General features: G+C 44.6%; 1 protein-coding gene across 1 annotated transcript in view; it reads right to left on the bottom strand.

Annotated features, from left to right (window-relative positions):
• The window catches only part of LOC104618410 (synapsin-3-like), a 33902-nt gene extending 20013 nt beyond the window's left edge, over positions 1-13889 (bottom strand). Inside the window, exons 1-3 of the mRNA XM_010283992.1 lie at positions 13842-13889; positions 12870-12932; positions 2913-3055 (exon numbers count right to left, since the gene is read on the bottom strand). Of these exons, the coding sequence (XP_010282294.1) occupies positions 2913-3055; positions 12870-12932; positions 13842-13889 (254 nt within the window). The remainder of the gene's footprint in view (positions 1-2912; positions 3056-12869; positions 12933-13841) is intronic.
• Positions 13890-18046: the final 4157 nt, after the last annotated feature.

The following is an 18046-nucleotide window of genomic DNA, read 5'->3' on the forward strand; positions in this document are numbered from 1 at the left end:
CTTTCCCTAAGTATGCCATGCTTCAAACTCCATTTGTCTCAAGGACTGAAAGTCAAAGTGCTTCCAGTCATCCTAAACATTCGGGGGCCATAACAGTGTACAGTCAGTATCTTAAAGGAAAGGACACCAGGCTTTTAGGGATCAGTTGATCAAGCAGACCAAGACACCTTCAGCATTGCTTAGGATAAGTGGATAGACTAGTAGATCATGGGCTGTTGGTGTCCTCTACTCACCATGTCCAAGCTGGGCCATTTCAGTCTAAAAGCAGCTCTAGTTTAGACACAGTTGATGCTTCATCCCCTGCAGAGCACACTGAACCACATTTGAGGTGACAAAATCAGAAGTCACACTCATGAAACTAGAAAGGAAAAGGTATTACCCTCTTACTAAGTGCTGGTGGCAAAGAATATCCCACTCCTGGAAGTCAGCAACTGCTGGCTTCATTCAAAGTGAACAACATTTCACAAGTCTTAGCTTGAAATGATCCCTCTGTTTGCCTCCAGTTGGGGTGAAGGTGGAAGTATAATTTCTGCCTCAATTTCCCCTGCCACATGAGCAGTATTTGTGTTTTCTCTTCATCAGTATTACAATGTCAGTCAAATACATTTAGTGGAATTTTAGGCATGTATCACATGCTGCTTATCTGCTGTTTTGAGACTGGCCCAAGGCATGGGCTAAGTAGGTGTTTGTTAGTAGTGTAAATCAGGAGTTACTGCACTGAAGTCAATGGGAAACTGAACTCAAGCCTTGGGTCATGGACTGGAAGGAAGTGCATTGAACATCTGGGGCGGGGAGGAATGCATGAGTCACCCTGTAGCATCCTCCCTCTGGCAGATGCTTAGTGCAAAGTAAACATATTCTGAAGAATTTTGGTACACAGTCGTTTCTCAGAGGGAAGGGGCTTTTAAACTCTATACGTGTGGGTGAAGGTATAAAAATACTGGGTAGATTCCATGGCTCACAGATCAAAGCAATTCACTTAGTATGACGCTACTGCAGATGTTGTAATTGACTTTAAGGCTGAGATTTGCTAGCATGACTAATGATTTTGAGTCTTCTATGTGAGACACCAGTGGAAGCTCTGATATTTTGGGTGCTTTTACCTCTGTCCTTGGATATAGTAGGGACTTATTTATACCATAGAAATAACCTTCTATTCTGTTTGATGCTGAGACAGAAGGAAGAGCTCCTGGTGGGACTGACTATACCGCTCTCCCAAGCTCACATCCATAAATGGCTCTCTCAATATAAGTCAACTTTCTGGGTTAGCAAGTCGCTGGGTGAATTTTGCTGTTTGCTTTCTTTGCTAATAGGCTTCATTTCTTATTAAGGTGTTTCCCATTCGTGGCTGTTTTCATGTGAAAACATTTTTCATTTAGCAAACAATTGTTTGCGCAGCTATATTCCCAAGTGGGATTAGCTCTTAGCGTGACTGCTTTCTTTCCTCAATCATCTGGTATTATTTCTGATCCCTGTCTGGATGAGTGCGTGGTGAGTGCAAATAATAAACAGGGAGAGGATATGGTTGGGCTAACTGGGCCTTTGTTTCATTTAGAGGCAGGCTGGGAGCCGACTCTGGAGCCAAGGCTGGGTAGGTTGGCAGGAATAGGGAATTTTAATTGATATTTTAAACCTTCCTTCCTTTGGCCAATTTAAGCCAGACTCCCTGAGATGTTAATGTAATATTAGGCAACTGTGCTATTGTTGATACAGAACGGTGCTGATCAGATTTAAAACAAATTTTCTCTCATTGAGTTCATGTGAAGTAGCCGAGTGTCCCACAAGTCCTTCCCATGAAGAATGTGACTCAGTCGTTATCTAGTTACTTAAATACGTCTGTGCTAGGAATCCAACCAGGAATTTTAGGCAGATAGCTGAAAAATATGTGATCGTGTACATTTGATTATCTTATTTAACTATGTTTTGCCAGAACTTTGGCCTGGAGGTTTGTAAACATGGACTCAAACCTCACAGTGTTGTGGGTGTTAGGTAATATAGGAAATTCATCTGGTGACCTGAAATATGTACTGCTCAAGCTGTCTAATCCAGAATTTTTGGCTTGATAAGGAGCTTCTGGAGAAGCTGTGCTATTTGGCTTTTCTCATCTACTGGTTTGCAGTAGGAAGAAACAGGTGTCTTACTGACTGATGTGGTTACATCTTTAATTGAGCTTGATGACTACTGGAGTTTGGCTCAGTGCTTTTTAACATTTTTAAATATGCCAGTGTTGAGGGTTACCCTCATGCCACCTCCCTCACTACCCCAACGGGGCAGGTAGGAGTTTTGGGATGCCCACAGAAATGTGTCTCCTTCTCTTTCCCCTCCTTTGTGTGCTTCGAGGAGTGCACATGCAAAATGCCCATGGAAACCCTGCAAGCTGGCCAGGCTGAGGCTGTTCGTGCCCGGTGCTGTGTGCTCCTCGTGTGGTTGTGGTGTCACGATCTCCAGCTGGGCAGAGGATGGGCTGTTGCTATGTGTTGGGTGCTGTAGGACTCCGTGAGTTGCAGCTGCCTTAATCTTTGTTATTGTTTGCCCCAGGTGGGAAGGGGGTGAGTTCAGTTCCCACTAGAGGGTACTGGGAACTGGAGGAGTTTGCTGGGAAAGATGAGCCCTTTGACAAGAGGAGGGAGAGGAGTTAGGTGATGGCAGAGCACATCTGTAGTGGGAACTAACTGAATCTCAGAAACAGGTAGAGAGAGATTTGACTTCCAGAAACAGGGAGCTGATGGTGAGTAACGGAGAAGATGATCAGTGGATGGGGGCTCTGGGTTCAGAGGTGGGAGGAGAACAGCAGGGCTATTCTTCAAGGAAATTAAGTCAGCTTCCTAGTCCTGCCGAGAGCAGACACCAACTGAATCACATCCACAGCACTGTCTCCCCCCCGTCTCATTCTGGCATAGACACACACTCACATGTAAGCCTTGTAGTTGCTGCCGATTTTCTGGATTCGGATGTCGTACTTGGAGTCAATGAATGGCTCAGTGGTGGCATAGGTTTTTGCCATGGCTACTATGCTGGCCATGTCCCGGAAGTCGTGCTGGTTCTCAACTTTGACCTTGATTGCCAAAATCCATCGAAAAGGTGACAGAGCAAAAAGAACAGGAATACTTTGTGAGCGGGAGTCATCTCTGCACCTGAATAGTACAACATCCGTTAACCCCCTCCCACCAAGATGGAGCTGAGGACAGAGCAGGGATTATGTGGTTTAAAGAGAGAAGTTCCTCAGACCAACCTGATCCAGAGCAAACCCCTTTCTTCCTCATGCACAAACCCTGGTAAACCTGGCACCAGGGAGGCAGCTAGACCTTTGCCCAGATGGCTCTTGCTAGTGCTCATTGCTTTTATGATACTTCAGAAAAATATTGAATCTTTTAAGGGCCATTACTTCATTCAAACATTGGAACTGCTATTTCCCATGTTGGGATGAAAACAGAATATTTTGGGTGGTCAGGAAATAGAAACCAATGCCAGGAAATCAACAAGAGAACTGATTGCAACCTCTAGGCTTCAGGTCCCTGGCATTTCACATTACACCCTTCCAGACTTCCTTTGAGGAGTGGTGCAGGTCTCCTGGCTGGAAGCAAGCTCTGAAAGAAAAGGATGTCTCTGGGGGAGCCTGTGATTCTCAGGGAGATTTGTGTGAGCGCGATACCATGGGCATGTGTGTGGGACAGCCAGTTGGGTGTTAGAGTTGGGTTGCACTTGGAAATGAGAGGGCAGTGACTTACGAGCTGGAGATTTTCTGAGAAGTTGTCTTTGCACAGATTTGTATTCAGTTATGAGAAACACTCTGTATCTCATTAAAAAAAAAAAAAGGAAGCAGGAAGGACCAAAAGAGTAGAAGCTCTAATGATATGATCAAATCTCTACAAAAATTCACTGAGAGGAGAGAAAAACTGAACAAGCAGGTAACAAGAACATAGTGGACAACTTCACCTCACTCATACTATCAGCCCCGGCCTTTAGTCTATTGGCAAAAACTTGTTTGGTGCATCAGAGAAACCCATACAAGTCTTGTTCCTTAGAGCTGGATGGATGCAGGAAGGGTGGTTAATTGGTGGAAAAAAGACTAACACTGTGTGAAAAGGGTGGGCAAGTGAGTGACTTTCTTTATGTATTACCTGCACTTTGTAGTTTGGCAACGCTTTGAGACCACAGTTGGGGATTGCAGCCCTGCTTTGCTAAGTGTCTACTTGCTCGTGACAACCAGTCGGTCTCTGCCCCAGAAGAGTTTCCCAGTTGCGTCAGTGTGTGTGTTAAAGGAGGGTGATGCCAGACTATGTGGAGCCAGCTGAAGGAAACGCGTGCAATGGTATTTGGTGTTTCTTTGCAAAGAACAAAGAAGTGGTTTTACATATCTGCCTTCAGCCATGAGAGGGCAGGAGCCATCTTCACTGGAGAACAGAGGACAAGCTTGTTGCTAATCCATTTTACTCTGTTTAGATGGTTTTGTGTAAGCACCAGCTGTAACATAAGCCAAAGATGCAGCCACGTCCTGGCGCAGAAAAGTTCCTGAGAACTGGACAGGTTATGGACAAGGTGAAAAGTGCAACTAGTTTGACCCTTGACCATTTCTAGATGCCTGAATAAGAAGGAAAAATTTGCTTCTCCTTTTGCTGAACGCCAAATACCCCTAGACCTCCTCCCTTTTGCTGTGGTGAGGGCTGTGCTCTCGCTATTCAGGGACCACTGAGAAAAGGAGCAGAGGAAGATGACAGTCGTCTGTGGGATGGGAGGGTAGAAAAAAAATAGGAAAAAAAAAAAGGAAATAACAAACACAAAGGGGAAATGTAAAGGCAACTGCTGCACGTCATCCAGGAGGAGCAGCCTTGCCCTGGGCTGTGTTGTTTCCCTCTGTGTCTGAGCGGGGCTGTGTGCGGTGCCGGCTGCTCCTGGTGCGGCAGGGCAGGGCGAGGCAGTCGGAAAGCCTCGGAGGCGGCGGGGAGCGGGAGAGGGGAGCACCTCACATGGCGGGGAGCCCCCAGCCTGGGCACGGCTCACAAAATACCAGGGGGAACAACGCAGACTGCGTCGGGGCCGGGTATTTTTGTTGCACAGATAAAAGTTGCACTGGGCTGAATGACATCAAGTGTGAGAGAGTCCCACCCAGATGAGATGATCGCAGGAGGGAACTACATGAGCAGGCGACGCACGGTGTTACGACATATTCTCCTGGACCCTTTTGGCAATGGGAAAAGACAAAAGCCATTATATAATGACCTACTTGGAACAAGGACATTTGTGGGATCTGAAACAAACAGATATGTGCTTGTGCAACAGATGTCTTTGGGCCTCAGCTGAAACGTGGGTGTTGGTCTCTTCTCCCAACTACTAGTGATAGGACGAGAGGAAATGGCCTCAAGTTGCGCCAGGAAAGGTTTAGATTGGGTATTAGGAAAAATTTCTTCACCGAGAGGGTGGTCAAGCATTGGAACAGGCTGGCCAGGGAGGTGGTGGAGTCACCATCTCTGGAAGTGTTCAGAAAACGTGTGGATGTGGCGCTTCAGGACATGGTTTAGGGGACATGGTGGTGCTGGATTAACGGTTGGACTTAATGATCTTGAAGGTCTTTTCCAACCTTAGTGATTCTGTGATTCTGTGATTCTGTGATTTCAATTCCCAGCCCGGGAACATTTGTCCTAGAGGCAGAGGAAGGGATGCCACTTCCCTCTCCAGATTGGAGTTAGACTGTATTGTTATTGCTAGAAAGTGGCTGTATGGTCATCTTGTTAAATGTGATTTTTCCTCAAAAATACAGCATGCTATGGAAAGGAAGGGTCCATTTCTTCCTCCCCTCCATCACCCCCTCCCTGTGGGAAGAGAGTGAAAGCACTTGAAGGTATTTTCTCCAATGGGCCTGAGGATTTTTGGCTGGGTAAATAGTTAAAGAGTGGGGAGACTCACCGAGGACACAAATACAGACATGGAAAACAAAGAAGATGAGTCCCTCAATGCTACACCACTGCACAGTCCTCTGGAAACAGTTCTGCCATCTTACCTGGCCCATGCCAGAGCCCTTTCCATGGACTTTTCAGAGAAAGCATCTCACAGAGGTCCCCTTTTAGGATATCATGGCCTTATTTCCCTCCAGGCATCAAAATAATCACCACACCAAAGCTGAAATCTGAGCTACCATTTGTTAATTGTTAGAGCCGGCCAAATTTGACAAAATAACAGCCATGTCCTGGGTTAACTCTGGTTTAGTCCAGCATACAGTTATTACTACATAAACAGGAAACACTCAAGTTACAGTGAAATTAGATTTATTTTCATGCCTTATCTATCAAGTCCACCATTTTATTAGCTTTCTACTTTTATATTTTGTATAATTCATTTCCTCCTACCTTGTAACCCTTTTACATGTCAATAAAATATCCATTCTCCTAACAGGAGAAAAAACCCTGGAGATAACCGAAGCCAGGGTGGATGCAGTGTGACGCCAGCGGGCATTATTTAAAAAGGGACTGTTAAAAATCATTCTAGAGCAAACAGTTACCGATTTATCTAAAAAGGGATAAATCCATCTTCTAAAATGGCAGGTTGGCCAATGCATGAAACTGAGAAAAGAAGTTGGAAAGAGATCAACAGGAAGCCATTTTTTTTTCTCTCTCTCTTTTTTTTTGCAGGCTTCTTAGAATAAGTGCAATATCCCATTAGCGTGTAGAGGAGTGCAAACAGCGAGTGCAAACACAGCCCCTGCCCCGGCGGCCTGTTTGCTTAGCTGTGCTGGCTGTTTGAGCAGCAATAGACTCATTCTGGAGCCATCAGCTGCTGTTTGCTGTAGCATTTTAGTGACCTGTTGTGAAGAGTTTGGGTCAGTGTGTTGACAAATGCCTTTTCTGGGTAAGAAAACTCCCTGGGAGAGTCCCTGCTTCCCTTCTGGCTCTCTTCTTTAACTCGGGCACCGGCCGTGCCCCAGCACGCTCCCTGTTGCTGCAGTGGAGAGGGGAGTCTGGCTGGACCCCTGGGGACATGCTCACATAGATGTCACCGTCCCGTTGCCCAGTGGTGGCATCTCAGAGGCTGATACTACACGACCTGAAGCTGCAGCTGGTGCCCATTCCCATCCTCAGCCTGGCCAAGGGGCACTGATCTTGCTGCCTTTGGCTGGAGAGCAGACCGAGGGACACATCAGGAACAAACACTTCTGTCCCATCCCTGCTGTGGACTTTCTTTTGAAGCCTTCTTGCAAGACAGGATTTTGGAGAGTGGGTACTGGCATCATTAAAAACCTACCGTGGATACTTCCCGTGCAGTCTGAACCACCCCTGAGATCTGCGTGAGCACAGGTTCCTGCAGTGAGGGACCTGGGCAGAAATTTCTGCTTTCTCTGTCTCGTAGTCCCCGAATTTACTGCTTCTTCTATATCCCAGATGTTCCTGGACACCAGGGTCCCAGGGCTACAGCTCTCCTCTCTCACCTTTAGCCTAAGCACTGCAAGGTGTTGCCTCACAGTCCCCTTCTTCTTTCGTTAGTTACGTGGCCACAGGAAAAAATAGCCAGTCAAAGTGGTATAATTACAGTATTCTGCTGGGGCTGCCCTAGCTTTGCCTCTCGGAGTGTCATCCAGAGTTAAATCTGCCTCACAGGTTAAACCCACACCACTTTGGAGATGGCTTGCGGAAGCAGTTTGTGTGTCCAAACTGGGGTTAGAGGCAGGTTCAGCTGGAAGGTAAGTGTCCAAGGCTGAGCCAGGACCAGGCTTGGCAACATGGTGTTTAACTGGCTCTTGGTAGGCTTGTGAAAATGTCTGAGTGTTTTCCTCCAGAGGAACTGGCATGGCCACACAGAGCTTGTGATTTTTCATTCGTCTCAACCTGCACTTTGCCTTTCTGTAGTTACTTTGCCATTTTGAGACAGCAGGTCTTCAGGAACGTCTCAGTACAGAGGGTTTCCTGAGTCTCTCCTTCCTTCTACCTCAAATTACACTCCCTGTCTCAGAAAATACCCGCTCCAACTGACACACATTCAGTTTAGGCCTAACATTGATGCACCTCAAAATAATGGAGACACAACAGAGTCTGGCTTTCCTTATTATCCTCACACTGAAGTTCTCCAGATGTTACACTGCCTTTAATGCATTAAATGTCATCATCCCTACTAACTTCCTAATGAAGAGCTTCTCTCAGCCCCAGGTCTTGGCAGCTTTGGTCCCTGGTGCCCTGGATCAGTCACTGTTTTCTGCGTCCAGCAAAAGGTTCCAGACTGATGTGCAAGAAATGGGGACGCTTTTGCTATTTTCAAGACGGGTGGTACCTCCTCGCTTATGAGTCAGTGGGAATGCAGCGATTGGGCTGCTCTGTTGTGAATGTTACATGTCAAGTCATTATTTGTCCTCTGTAAAAGAAAATATTTGTTCCTTGACAAACCGAGGCAGCCCTTTCCCCTTCCTTTCCTCTTTAGCACACTAGATTTTCAAAGCTCTTACTTTTGGAACATTCTATTTCCAGTGCCGAGAGGGACAAGGTGACGAGCTGTCCTTCCTGATAAAAAGCTTGCAGTATTTTTACATTACAGAGTGGCTCTGTTTAGTTTGTGCTATATTTATACCAGGGGGAAAAAAAAAGTAGAGCAGTCTTTCCCATCCAGTAAGAGAGAAAATAACTCTGACCACATTATTATGAACAACAAGTTTTTCTTCTACAATGTAATAAATTCATCTGAGCCAGGATTTGTACTGGGGAGGTGTTTTCATAATTATGGGGCAGGAGGGGACAGGAGATGACTCTTAAACTTGCCTAATTAGAGAGGTCTAAAAATAAAGTAAGAGTAGCAAAATATATATATTTATTAAATTCATATAAATATATATAAAGCCACATGAACAGATACTGTTTTTCCTCTCTTTGCAGATCTGGCAGTTGATTCCTTCTCATGATCTGATCAGGAAGAGGTGAAGAGGCTCTTTGAGTGAATTTGCTGTGCTGGGCTCTGTTCCTAGGGCACTTTAGGGTCGTGTTAGCACATAAATGGCAGATATTAACACACTCAGAGCTTTATTCTTTTCCATGGGCTCTGGCATTATGAGATCCAGAGTCAGGAAGAAGTGTTATTCCTTTCTCGCTGTAGTGCTCACCCTATTCAACAGAGACCCCAAATCATTTCTGGGGTTGGTAGGCTCAAACTGCACAATGCTTAAAAAATGCCTTGACCTTTAGGAACTGCTGGGTGAATAGTTCATTTCTGCACCAGGAAGGACATCTCCTCTCAGTGTCCATCCTTGGTTTCCCTGGAAGACTCCTTGAGTATTGTTGACCTCATGAGCCTGGGCAACTTAAATATGACATGAGAAAGGTCCTTCTCTGCTGAGTCTGTTGTAAACCATTGCCTAAGCAGTATTTCTAAAGATAGTGTATTTGTATCGATACTGTATTGGACCAGCAGCACACAAAGTACTTGTTATGATCTTCCAGTGCCAGCGAAATACGAAGTGACTCCAAATTTTGGAAGGGGGATAATGATGGTCATGGGAGGAACTGAGAGGTATATGTCCTGTTTTTAGATGAGAATATCGTCTGGGTCCCCTTTGTCTCTCTGGGTGAAGGCTATTCCTGGTGTCCCTGTTCATGTCAAGAGAGAGGCTGTTGTTTCTGGATTTCTTAACGGGAATTACAAATGATGCCTTTTATTGCAAATTTGTTTTCTTCATCTCCATCTGCACCTTACATGCACGCATCATTTGGCAAGAGCACTTCTATCACTAATGGTATACTGTCACCCCTTTTGGTTCTGACCTTGAATACTAACTGTTCCTCTTCCAAGCTAGAGACAGTGAATAGAGCCTGTTTCTTACAGGTTCTAACATGGTTATTTTTCATTTTAGCTTTGAGGATTCTCTGTTCAACTCTCTGATTAAAAAATGTGGTGAGTGAATTTTGTGAAAATGTTGCGAAAACAAAGGATATGTGAAAATGAAAAGTCTGACTATTATAATTATGCTCTTTCTAGCCATTATTGCAAAATAATAAACACTCAGCACTTCTTATAGGGCCGAGACCCTTATGAACATGCATTAGCAATAGGTATCAGGTAATCATTATAATCCCTCTGATCTGTAACACACAGGAACTGAAGAAGAACTGTGAAATGACACAAATGTCCCTGCAAGTCAATGGTGGAGCTCTTTAGGGAAGAGGCCTTTTCAGCGTCCAGACTTTTTCTGGCTCCTGGCCACTGCCTCAGTATGTATAAAGAATGTGTCTGGACTCCCCATCTTTACTCATTCTTCTAAGTCTTGTTGCTTCTCATTACATGTGTAATTAATTGTCATTAATAATAAGAAAAATGTAAGTACTTCCTTGACAATTTCTGCTGGTAATGAGATTGTAATCTGAATGCTCACATCCTTCGAAGCACCCATTACAGGTACAAATACATGGCTTGCTCTCTTGGCATTGTTTGTTGCACTAAGTATTATTTTTAATACTCACATGTGTACTTTGGCTAATGGGTTGGTTATTTTATCCTTTGTTTCTTCAGTCATCGCTTTTATACAAAACATGACATGATGCAGGTGCTTTATTAACATTTACTTTCTTATACTCATCTAAACCAAAAGCAAACCTCTCTCTTTTCCTATTACATGTTTTACAGCTATTTCCTGCTATCATCTCTACTTCTGAAGACCAACGCAAAGAAATCCTTTAGCTCTCTATAATCTCCTTATCATCACTGATTATTGCTTTTACATTGTATGGTTAAAACCACTATTATGTCTCTTGGAAACTTTCTCTTCTGAATTACTTAACTGGAGGTTTGGGGTTTTTTTCCTATAGGTGTTTTCTAGTATACCCATAGTTCTGCTCATCTGTATTTCTCCTGACATTTTCTGTGGTTTCTTTCTGTCAGTCCTACTTGGGCTTGAACCTTGTTGTCTTAAAAACAACATGAAACAAATTCCTGTTACTTGTCTTTTAACCAACCAACTTGTTCTTTATTTTATTTTCACTTTCTCTCTTCTCTTTTGCTCTATGCAGTGAAAGGCAGTGGGCTTCAAGAAGACTTAATCAGTCTCAACTTTCCTTCAGGCTGCTTGTGGCTGGAGAAGGGCCCAAACTAAAACAATAAAGTCAACAACCCTTCCCTCCTGTACCTTCCCCATTTACTGAACAGAGCAGTGTTGAAACTCTGTGCCCAAACCCACATCCAGACTTTGCTACTAGTCCCTAATCTCATAACGGACTAAAGTAAACTTGGCCTCAGACCAATTCTTTCTTCTAAGGTGCTGGCTGTCAGCCTATCTTCATCTGGAACAACTTCCTATGTACCCCCCTTGTACCACTGCATACAATTGTGCCTGGAGTTTGAATAGAAACTCTCTTCCTCTGTAACTTGTGACAGCAAAAATCAACATCATTAAATAATAAAATGAGAGGGAAGTGAGAGGTGGAAGAAGATCTGGTGTCTGGTGCAAAAGACAACAGCTAAATATTCTGAGAGTTTTGTCTGGAAACACTGCTAAGATTTGGGTACTTTTCTCTGATTCTGCCCTCATTTCTGTAGCCACTGATGGTCCTTCGTGCACAACAGACACATGATGCCCTCCCTCCATTACAGGTGAAATTGCGGAGCAGTCAGATTCAGGATTGCAGGATCTCAAGGAACTTGAAACCTTTCCTCAGGGAGAGGTTTCTTCCTCCTGGTTTGTCCTGGTTGGATTTTGCTAATGAAATCCTTCCTAGGGACATGTTCAGTGGCTCGCTCTGCAAGCAGCTCTAGGCTGTCCGCATGTACTCTAATTCAGTGACACCTCTGCCTGTTTAACATATGCAGCACCAATATTTTAACAAACATTTCCTGCTTCTTTAAATGTTTGTTCTTTGATGTTGAAAGCCAACTCCACCACCGGCCCAGGGATCTGAGCCCACTTCCTCTCCAGCAGCTACCATCCAGGCAGGGGAACATTGCAAAAAAAAGCAAGAAAGGTTATGAGAGCATGCGCAATCCAGGAATCCAGAAAGGTCTTCTGTTTCCAGAGCGCAAGCAAACAAGCTGTACCGAGTTTAAGTTTGGCGTACCTATATATAATCTTGAGGCAAAGTGTGAAGCTGGGAGAAGGTCTGTCTGCTCTAGGGAAGCACTGTCACAGGGCTATCAGTTACGAAGTTCATGTACCACCTATTTGGATTCAGAGACGATACATCAGAATTTCTTACTTCTGAACGAATCAAGTTTTAGACAGATCGATAGGGGATGCTTTTTTTAAAAGGTATATACAAGAAAGAAGAGGCTAAAGTGCAGCAGAGAAAGGGGAGCCCAGTCACCCCAAGAAACAGGGGCTGCTAATTCACTGGGGGAATAAAGATCCCAGAGAGCCTGGGAAAAACAAACAGGTCCTTCTGGGGAGTGAACTGTTTTTCAGGATTCCTTGGCAGGCAACCAGCCACTCTGCTTTGTAAGGTCTTGTTCTTCCTTGCAAGGAGGAAAAAAATAACTGAAGGGCTCCCGTTTTATTGAATAGGTCATCATAATGTGCTCGAAAAGACCAGTGCCCCTCCTCCTCATTGTGAGAGCTATGGGGTGTAGCTGCACATTACAGGTGCTTGAATAAACATTGCTGCTTTCAGGAGAGAAGAAAATGTATAAAAGACAAACCTAATGACTTCAGCCCAGCCAGCATTTCCCCCACTCTTCACAAACCCCCCTTCTCGCATCCCTGGAAGCCTCCAACCCAATACCACTGCCTGTCTCCGAGTGCGTGACAGTGGAAAAAGGCCTTTTCTCCCACAGGAACAGTCCGTGCGACCCAGATAGGCTGTGGGGAGGTTTAACCCTTTCTCTGGCTGGCCACACGCCGTGTACAATCACAGGAACGTTGTGCCACATGCATATCTGTTTCCTGAGCTATACGTATTTTTTCTTTTACTTACCTTCCCCATTCCAGCATGAGCATGTCCCAGCTTGACCACTACAGGGAAATTTGGAGTTGTGAGCTGCAAGACAAAAGAAGGAGCTCCTCATTAGTTATTTCTTTCCAGCCACTGTATTTGAAATCGCTTACTTTTATTTAGCAGCTTTTATCCCCTTCCTGGGTGCTGATGGGAGGATGAAAAGGTCAAATAAAGATTGTCCAGGTGGTAGGGCAATAAGCAAATAGCTCTTCACTGGGACATCTATGATCAGAAATGGAGGACAGGCAGAATTTCTCAGATCTGACCCACTTTTGCTGTCTGACAACAGTAACCTCTAAAACCTTCTTATTTTTTCCCGTTGCTTTTCCCACCCTGTACATATGGATGTGTGTGCACTCATATGCACATAAAAAACCCTGCACCTGCAAGCTTGAGTAAGTGAACACTTTCAGATGCTGACATCTGAATCGTGAGAAAGACAAGGCTTGTTTGTTTTTTACCACACAGACCTGTTTGGCCTTTAAAGTGAGTGAGCAGTCCTTCAGCAGCTCCCATTCCCTTCCCATCAGCAGTGGTGGGGCAAGGGGAGAGGGAACAGGGGCCAAACCTTGGGTACAACTCACAAAGTCCATCCATTCATAAAGCCTCTTCCTCTCTTCTCTAACTTCAGGGGTGAGTATAAGGAATAAAAGAAAACAAAGAAGGGTTGGAATCAGCAATAAAAGTACAAAAAATTATGTCATGACTTCTCCCTGGCTTGTGTGTTGTTTACATTGGGTAGGGTCCTGCCATCGGACCCATGCAAGTCCATCTTTGTGCACATGTGGGATTTTACTTGGAGAACTGGAAGTATCCTCTCTGCCTTCTACTCCCCAGTTTCATGTTCATGCAAGGATTCACTAGGAATGATCGCCTGAGACCTGGGTGGCTGGATTGGTAGGAAGTGCACGCAGCAGGAGTAACCAGGTTATATACACCACCCCTGCGTACGGGTGGGTCCATTTCTACACCTCTGCTTGACAACCCTGTGATCTTCATTGTGGCCCGTATTCCTGATTCTTCTGGTCTAAGTGCTATCCCTTCAGTACATAACTTGTTTTTTTTTTTTTTTTTATTGTACATTTCATTTTCTGTAATGAGAATTCTTTTAAAAGACACTTTTGTCTTCACCGAAATGCCTGAGGCAATGAGCTCTATTCATTAAGCAGTTAACCTGGAGATCTGGCAATAGGAGGGAGTTGAGTTTTGACAGATAAATGGCTCTCCTATTTATTTAAGTTTGAGAATAGATAAACAAATTGTTCTTGTGCTAATTATCAATTGTCTGTATGGGCAGGCAGGCGCTACGCCCTAAAGATAGAATAGTGCTGCAGTCTCCATCTGTGGCAGCTCGCTATAAATAACAAAATTAGTAACGAACACTGATATGTTTTGCTATTCAGTTGCTTATGTAAAGAAATGTCACAGGAGAGGGAAACAGTGAGTGCATCATGTTCTCAAACAACCTGTGTGTCTTGTGAGGACCTTCTTCAGGCAGAAAGCTGAAGGATCCTCTTCAGACCACAGAAGGGCACACAACTGCAATAAATCACAGTCCTGGCACAGGCAGGGGCCAGGACCCACTGTTTCAGAAGAGGCGGCAAAGACACTGTGACAAGTGGCCACCCTGAAGCCCCATAGTTAAGCATATGTCCAGGCACCCGAGTTTGGGCTCTATTTCCTCTTTGCCTCTCTAATCCCTTGTAAGAGCCTGAAACTCAATTTGCCGCTGGCATAAATGAATCCAATGGAGGACTGCACCTGAGGCTTACTGAAGATATGGCCATGGATGGACCATGCCAGGCCTTTAATGATGGAGGACGAAAGGTAACCTAGTAGTCAGAGCACCCACCTACTCAGGCTCTGGGAGACCTGGCTTACTTCCCAGCTCTGTCGTCCATGTCCCATGCACACTATTAGAGCCAAAGCGCTCACAAGCTCCAGCCTCTGTTCCCTCTTTGTGAGCAGAGGCGGCAGCTGTTCCCACCGCGCAGGAAAAGCAAGCTGCACGCTGCGAGCCAGCCTGAGACCCTGGCGAAGGAGCCGAAGAAGTGTGCGGGATGGATAATGTTGTATCACCAGCTCAAAGCAGTCAGAGGCAGGAAGCGACGTCTGCCGCCCCGGTTGTGTTGGCTACCTGGGGGTTTTGCTGAGGGAGGCTAGCTCGAGCATGGGGCCGGGAGTGGGAAGCATCTGTTTTCCTGTGTACATGCAAAGAAAGTTTGGGATCCAATAAACAACCCAAGTTTACCGCTAGCCTGGAAGAAACCACCGGCAATGACAACACTCTGCTCAAAACTCTCCCTTTCTCTTTGCTTCTTGGAAACATGAGCTCAGCTTTCTTGGTAAGGCTTGGCCTCATCTCACGTAGGGGTGATCAGCTGGGGCCAGAGTATGCCGGAGTCACAAGTCACTTGGGCTGGCCATAGCGTGTGGAGCTTGGGGTGGGACACAGATACAGACCCTGACTGTGCGGCAGCCTCACTAGGAAAGCTGCAGCCCCGGGAAAATGCTGGCACATGGTTTTCCAGGAGTCTGCTTCTGCCACTGAAACCCCACCAAATTTCCACCTATGGGAACCTGCATTATGGAGGAACCGATGATAGAGAGCAGCACATACACTCAGCTACATTTTATAATGGGTTTATCTTGTGACAATGGAGTGCCCTTAGTCTGTGTTGAAGTTAAGTGGAATCGAAAGCTCTCAATAGTCCACAGGACTAAACCAACCAGAGTCCACAACCAACCTATAATGGAGCTAGGAAACCCTTGCTGAAGTGGTGGAAGCGGGCCGAACTCCACTGCAGTCAATGGGGATACTTCCAGCTTCCACCAGAGCCTTGGTGGGACTTCAGTCCCATTTCTGTTGTTAATAAGATGGTCAGTCAGCACACTTGGCAGGTACCCAGATGGATAGGGAAGCCAAAGGAAGGGAGAATGTATTATACAAGTGACTATGAGGCAATTCACACACATACGTGGTGAGAAATTCTGGGGGTGGCCACAGCCGCCACAAGGGCAGACCCCTGAGATGAGAATTTACACATGCTTAGTCATAGATTTGCTGGGAAAGAAGAGGCTTATAATCAAAGGATAGCACCAGAGTTTAATAAGAAAAGCATGTTTTTACTGAAATCATGCGAAGAAATATGTCAGTGTCTTTCTATGTGTTTGTTTATGTGTTGTAAGGGCTCTTTTTTCTTGGAAAAATGGTGGAAAACACTTTGATGCTTTTAAAATGTGCATGAACTGTTGACAGGGCTGGTATAGATGATGTCTGCGGGTTTTGGGGTGGGATTGTAGCACTGCAGCCAGCTCAGTGATAAGATGAAGGGTTAGTTCATATGCATAAGTCAACCCTTTAAAATGCTATAAATGTATTCACAGATGTTGTCACACAAAAGCCTTGAGATGAAAGGTTTACACATGTGTCTAGAACTTGGTGTGTGAAGATGCCTGTTTAGAATCAAGCAGGAATTTAAATCCTGAATTAGGAACTCAGCAAAGCCATCTTTGGTAGGAGTGAAGGGAGAGTCATGAAGTTGTTTCCAACTTACAACACTGTTGGCCCAAAGTATGTAATTTTAGCCCCTGATTTTAAGGTCTCTGCTCTGTGTGTAGTGTCACTGCGAAGATCACTTTGCAGTTAATCAGTATTTTGGCACTGGTGTGTAAAACTGAGTGCCGGTATGCATACATTAGCCTCTATTTGAAAACACAGAGCTGTAAACTATGACACTTTCCCCTTTACCTTCTGCCCCCCCTTTCCAACAAATAATGAGGTTTTCAATACTTCCTGTAAGTATTTGAACATTTTCTGTATTTATTGCTGGTGGAGCAGTAGAACAGAGTGGGATATGAACTGATCTGAAGGGAAGAACCTTAGATGAAACCTGATCTAACTCATAAATACAATGCTTTCCACACTTTTTTTTTTCACTGAGGCCCTCAAGAGAGATGCTGATCTTAGGTCTGTGATTTTTTGTACTGTCCTGTATAGAATCATGGAATCGTTGGGTTGTGAGGAACCTTTCAAGGTCATCTAGTCCAACTCCCCTGCAATGAGCAAGGATATCTTCAACTAGACGAGGTTGCTCAGAGCCCCGTCCAACCTGACTTTGAATGTAGTCCATAAACAATGCAGAATGTCTCTTTTGATTTCCTTCTGCCATACTTAGTTTTGTGCATTAGTTCACATTATCCAGCTTATCTCATATGATGCACTTCCAGTTTCCAGTATTATTCTTCTGCAAAGCCTTTCCAGTCAATGCTAAAATGAATAGTTCAGGATGCAATGACATCATGGATGTTATTAGGAAGGATCTGGGGAGATGGGAGATGGAGACATTAAAACTTGGGTCTCTTGGCACCAGTATTGTATAGTGTCTATGGACCTGAAACCCCATAGCTCAAGGTACCGTAATTTTTGCATCACCCTTCCCTCAGAAGTAATATGATGAATTTTTTAAGCTTTTATACTCTAAAACTGACTTTTCTGTTTACTTAGCTGCATTCTATGATGACAAAGTCTGTTCTGAGTGGGTACCTAATGGATTATGGGAATGTTGTTCATGCACTTGAGAGCTAAATGTTGAAAGTAATGCGTGTGGCACTTCCCTGGCATCAATTAAGTTGGAGGAGCAGTGAATATATATAATTTCTGGTAAAAGCAAGAACACTGATTGAAACCTACACGGAAGTAGTGGTGTCATGACACAATGTCATTGTGTTTGTGGAACTATCATCTCACCGAAAATCTGAGCTGAAGATCAGCACTGGTTGCATGCCAGTCTTACCAAAATACGGAGGAGAAGCAGTAGTGCTCCCTGTTGTTCACTTACTCACTCATGAGTTGACATAATCACCAACTGCATGCAGCATGGCTCACTCAGGGGATTAATACTGTGGCCCCATGGAGATTTGTGGTGGCCAGTAACTATGACAGACAAGTCCTTTGCCTCTGCTCTTTACCATATCAGAAATAATGTAAGAAATAACAAGCAACGATGGGAGAACATGTTAAACAATACGAGTTGCCAGCATTAACATCTGTGTTCTGTTAAAGACACATGATATGGATTCCTTTAAAACACACACGTGTGTATTCATTACTGTATTATAATTACAGCACAATGAAGAAAAAATCATTAGCTGGG

The sequence above is a fragment of the Phaethon lepturus genome, unplaced genomic scaffold (assembly GCF_000687285.1).
Source record: "Phaethon lepturus isolate BGI_N335 unplaced genomic scaffold, ASM68728v1 scaffold7043, whole genome shotgun sequence".
Lineage (NCBI taxonomy): Eukaryota > Metazoa > Chordata > Aves > Phaethontiformes > Phaethontidae > Phaethon > Phaethon lepturus.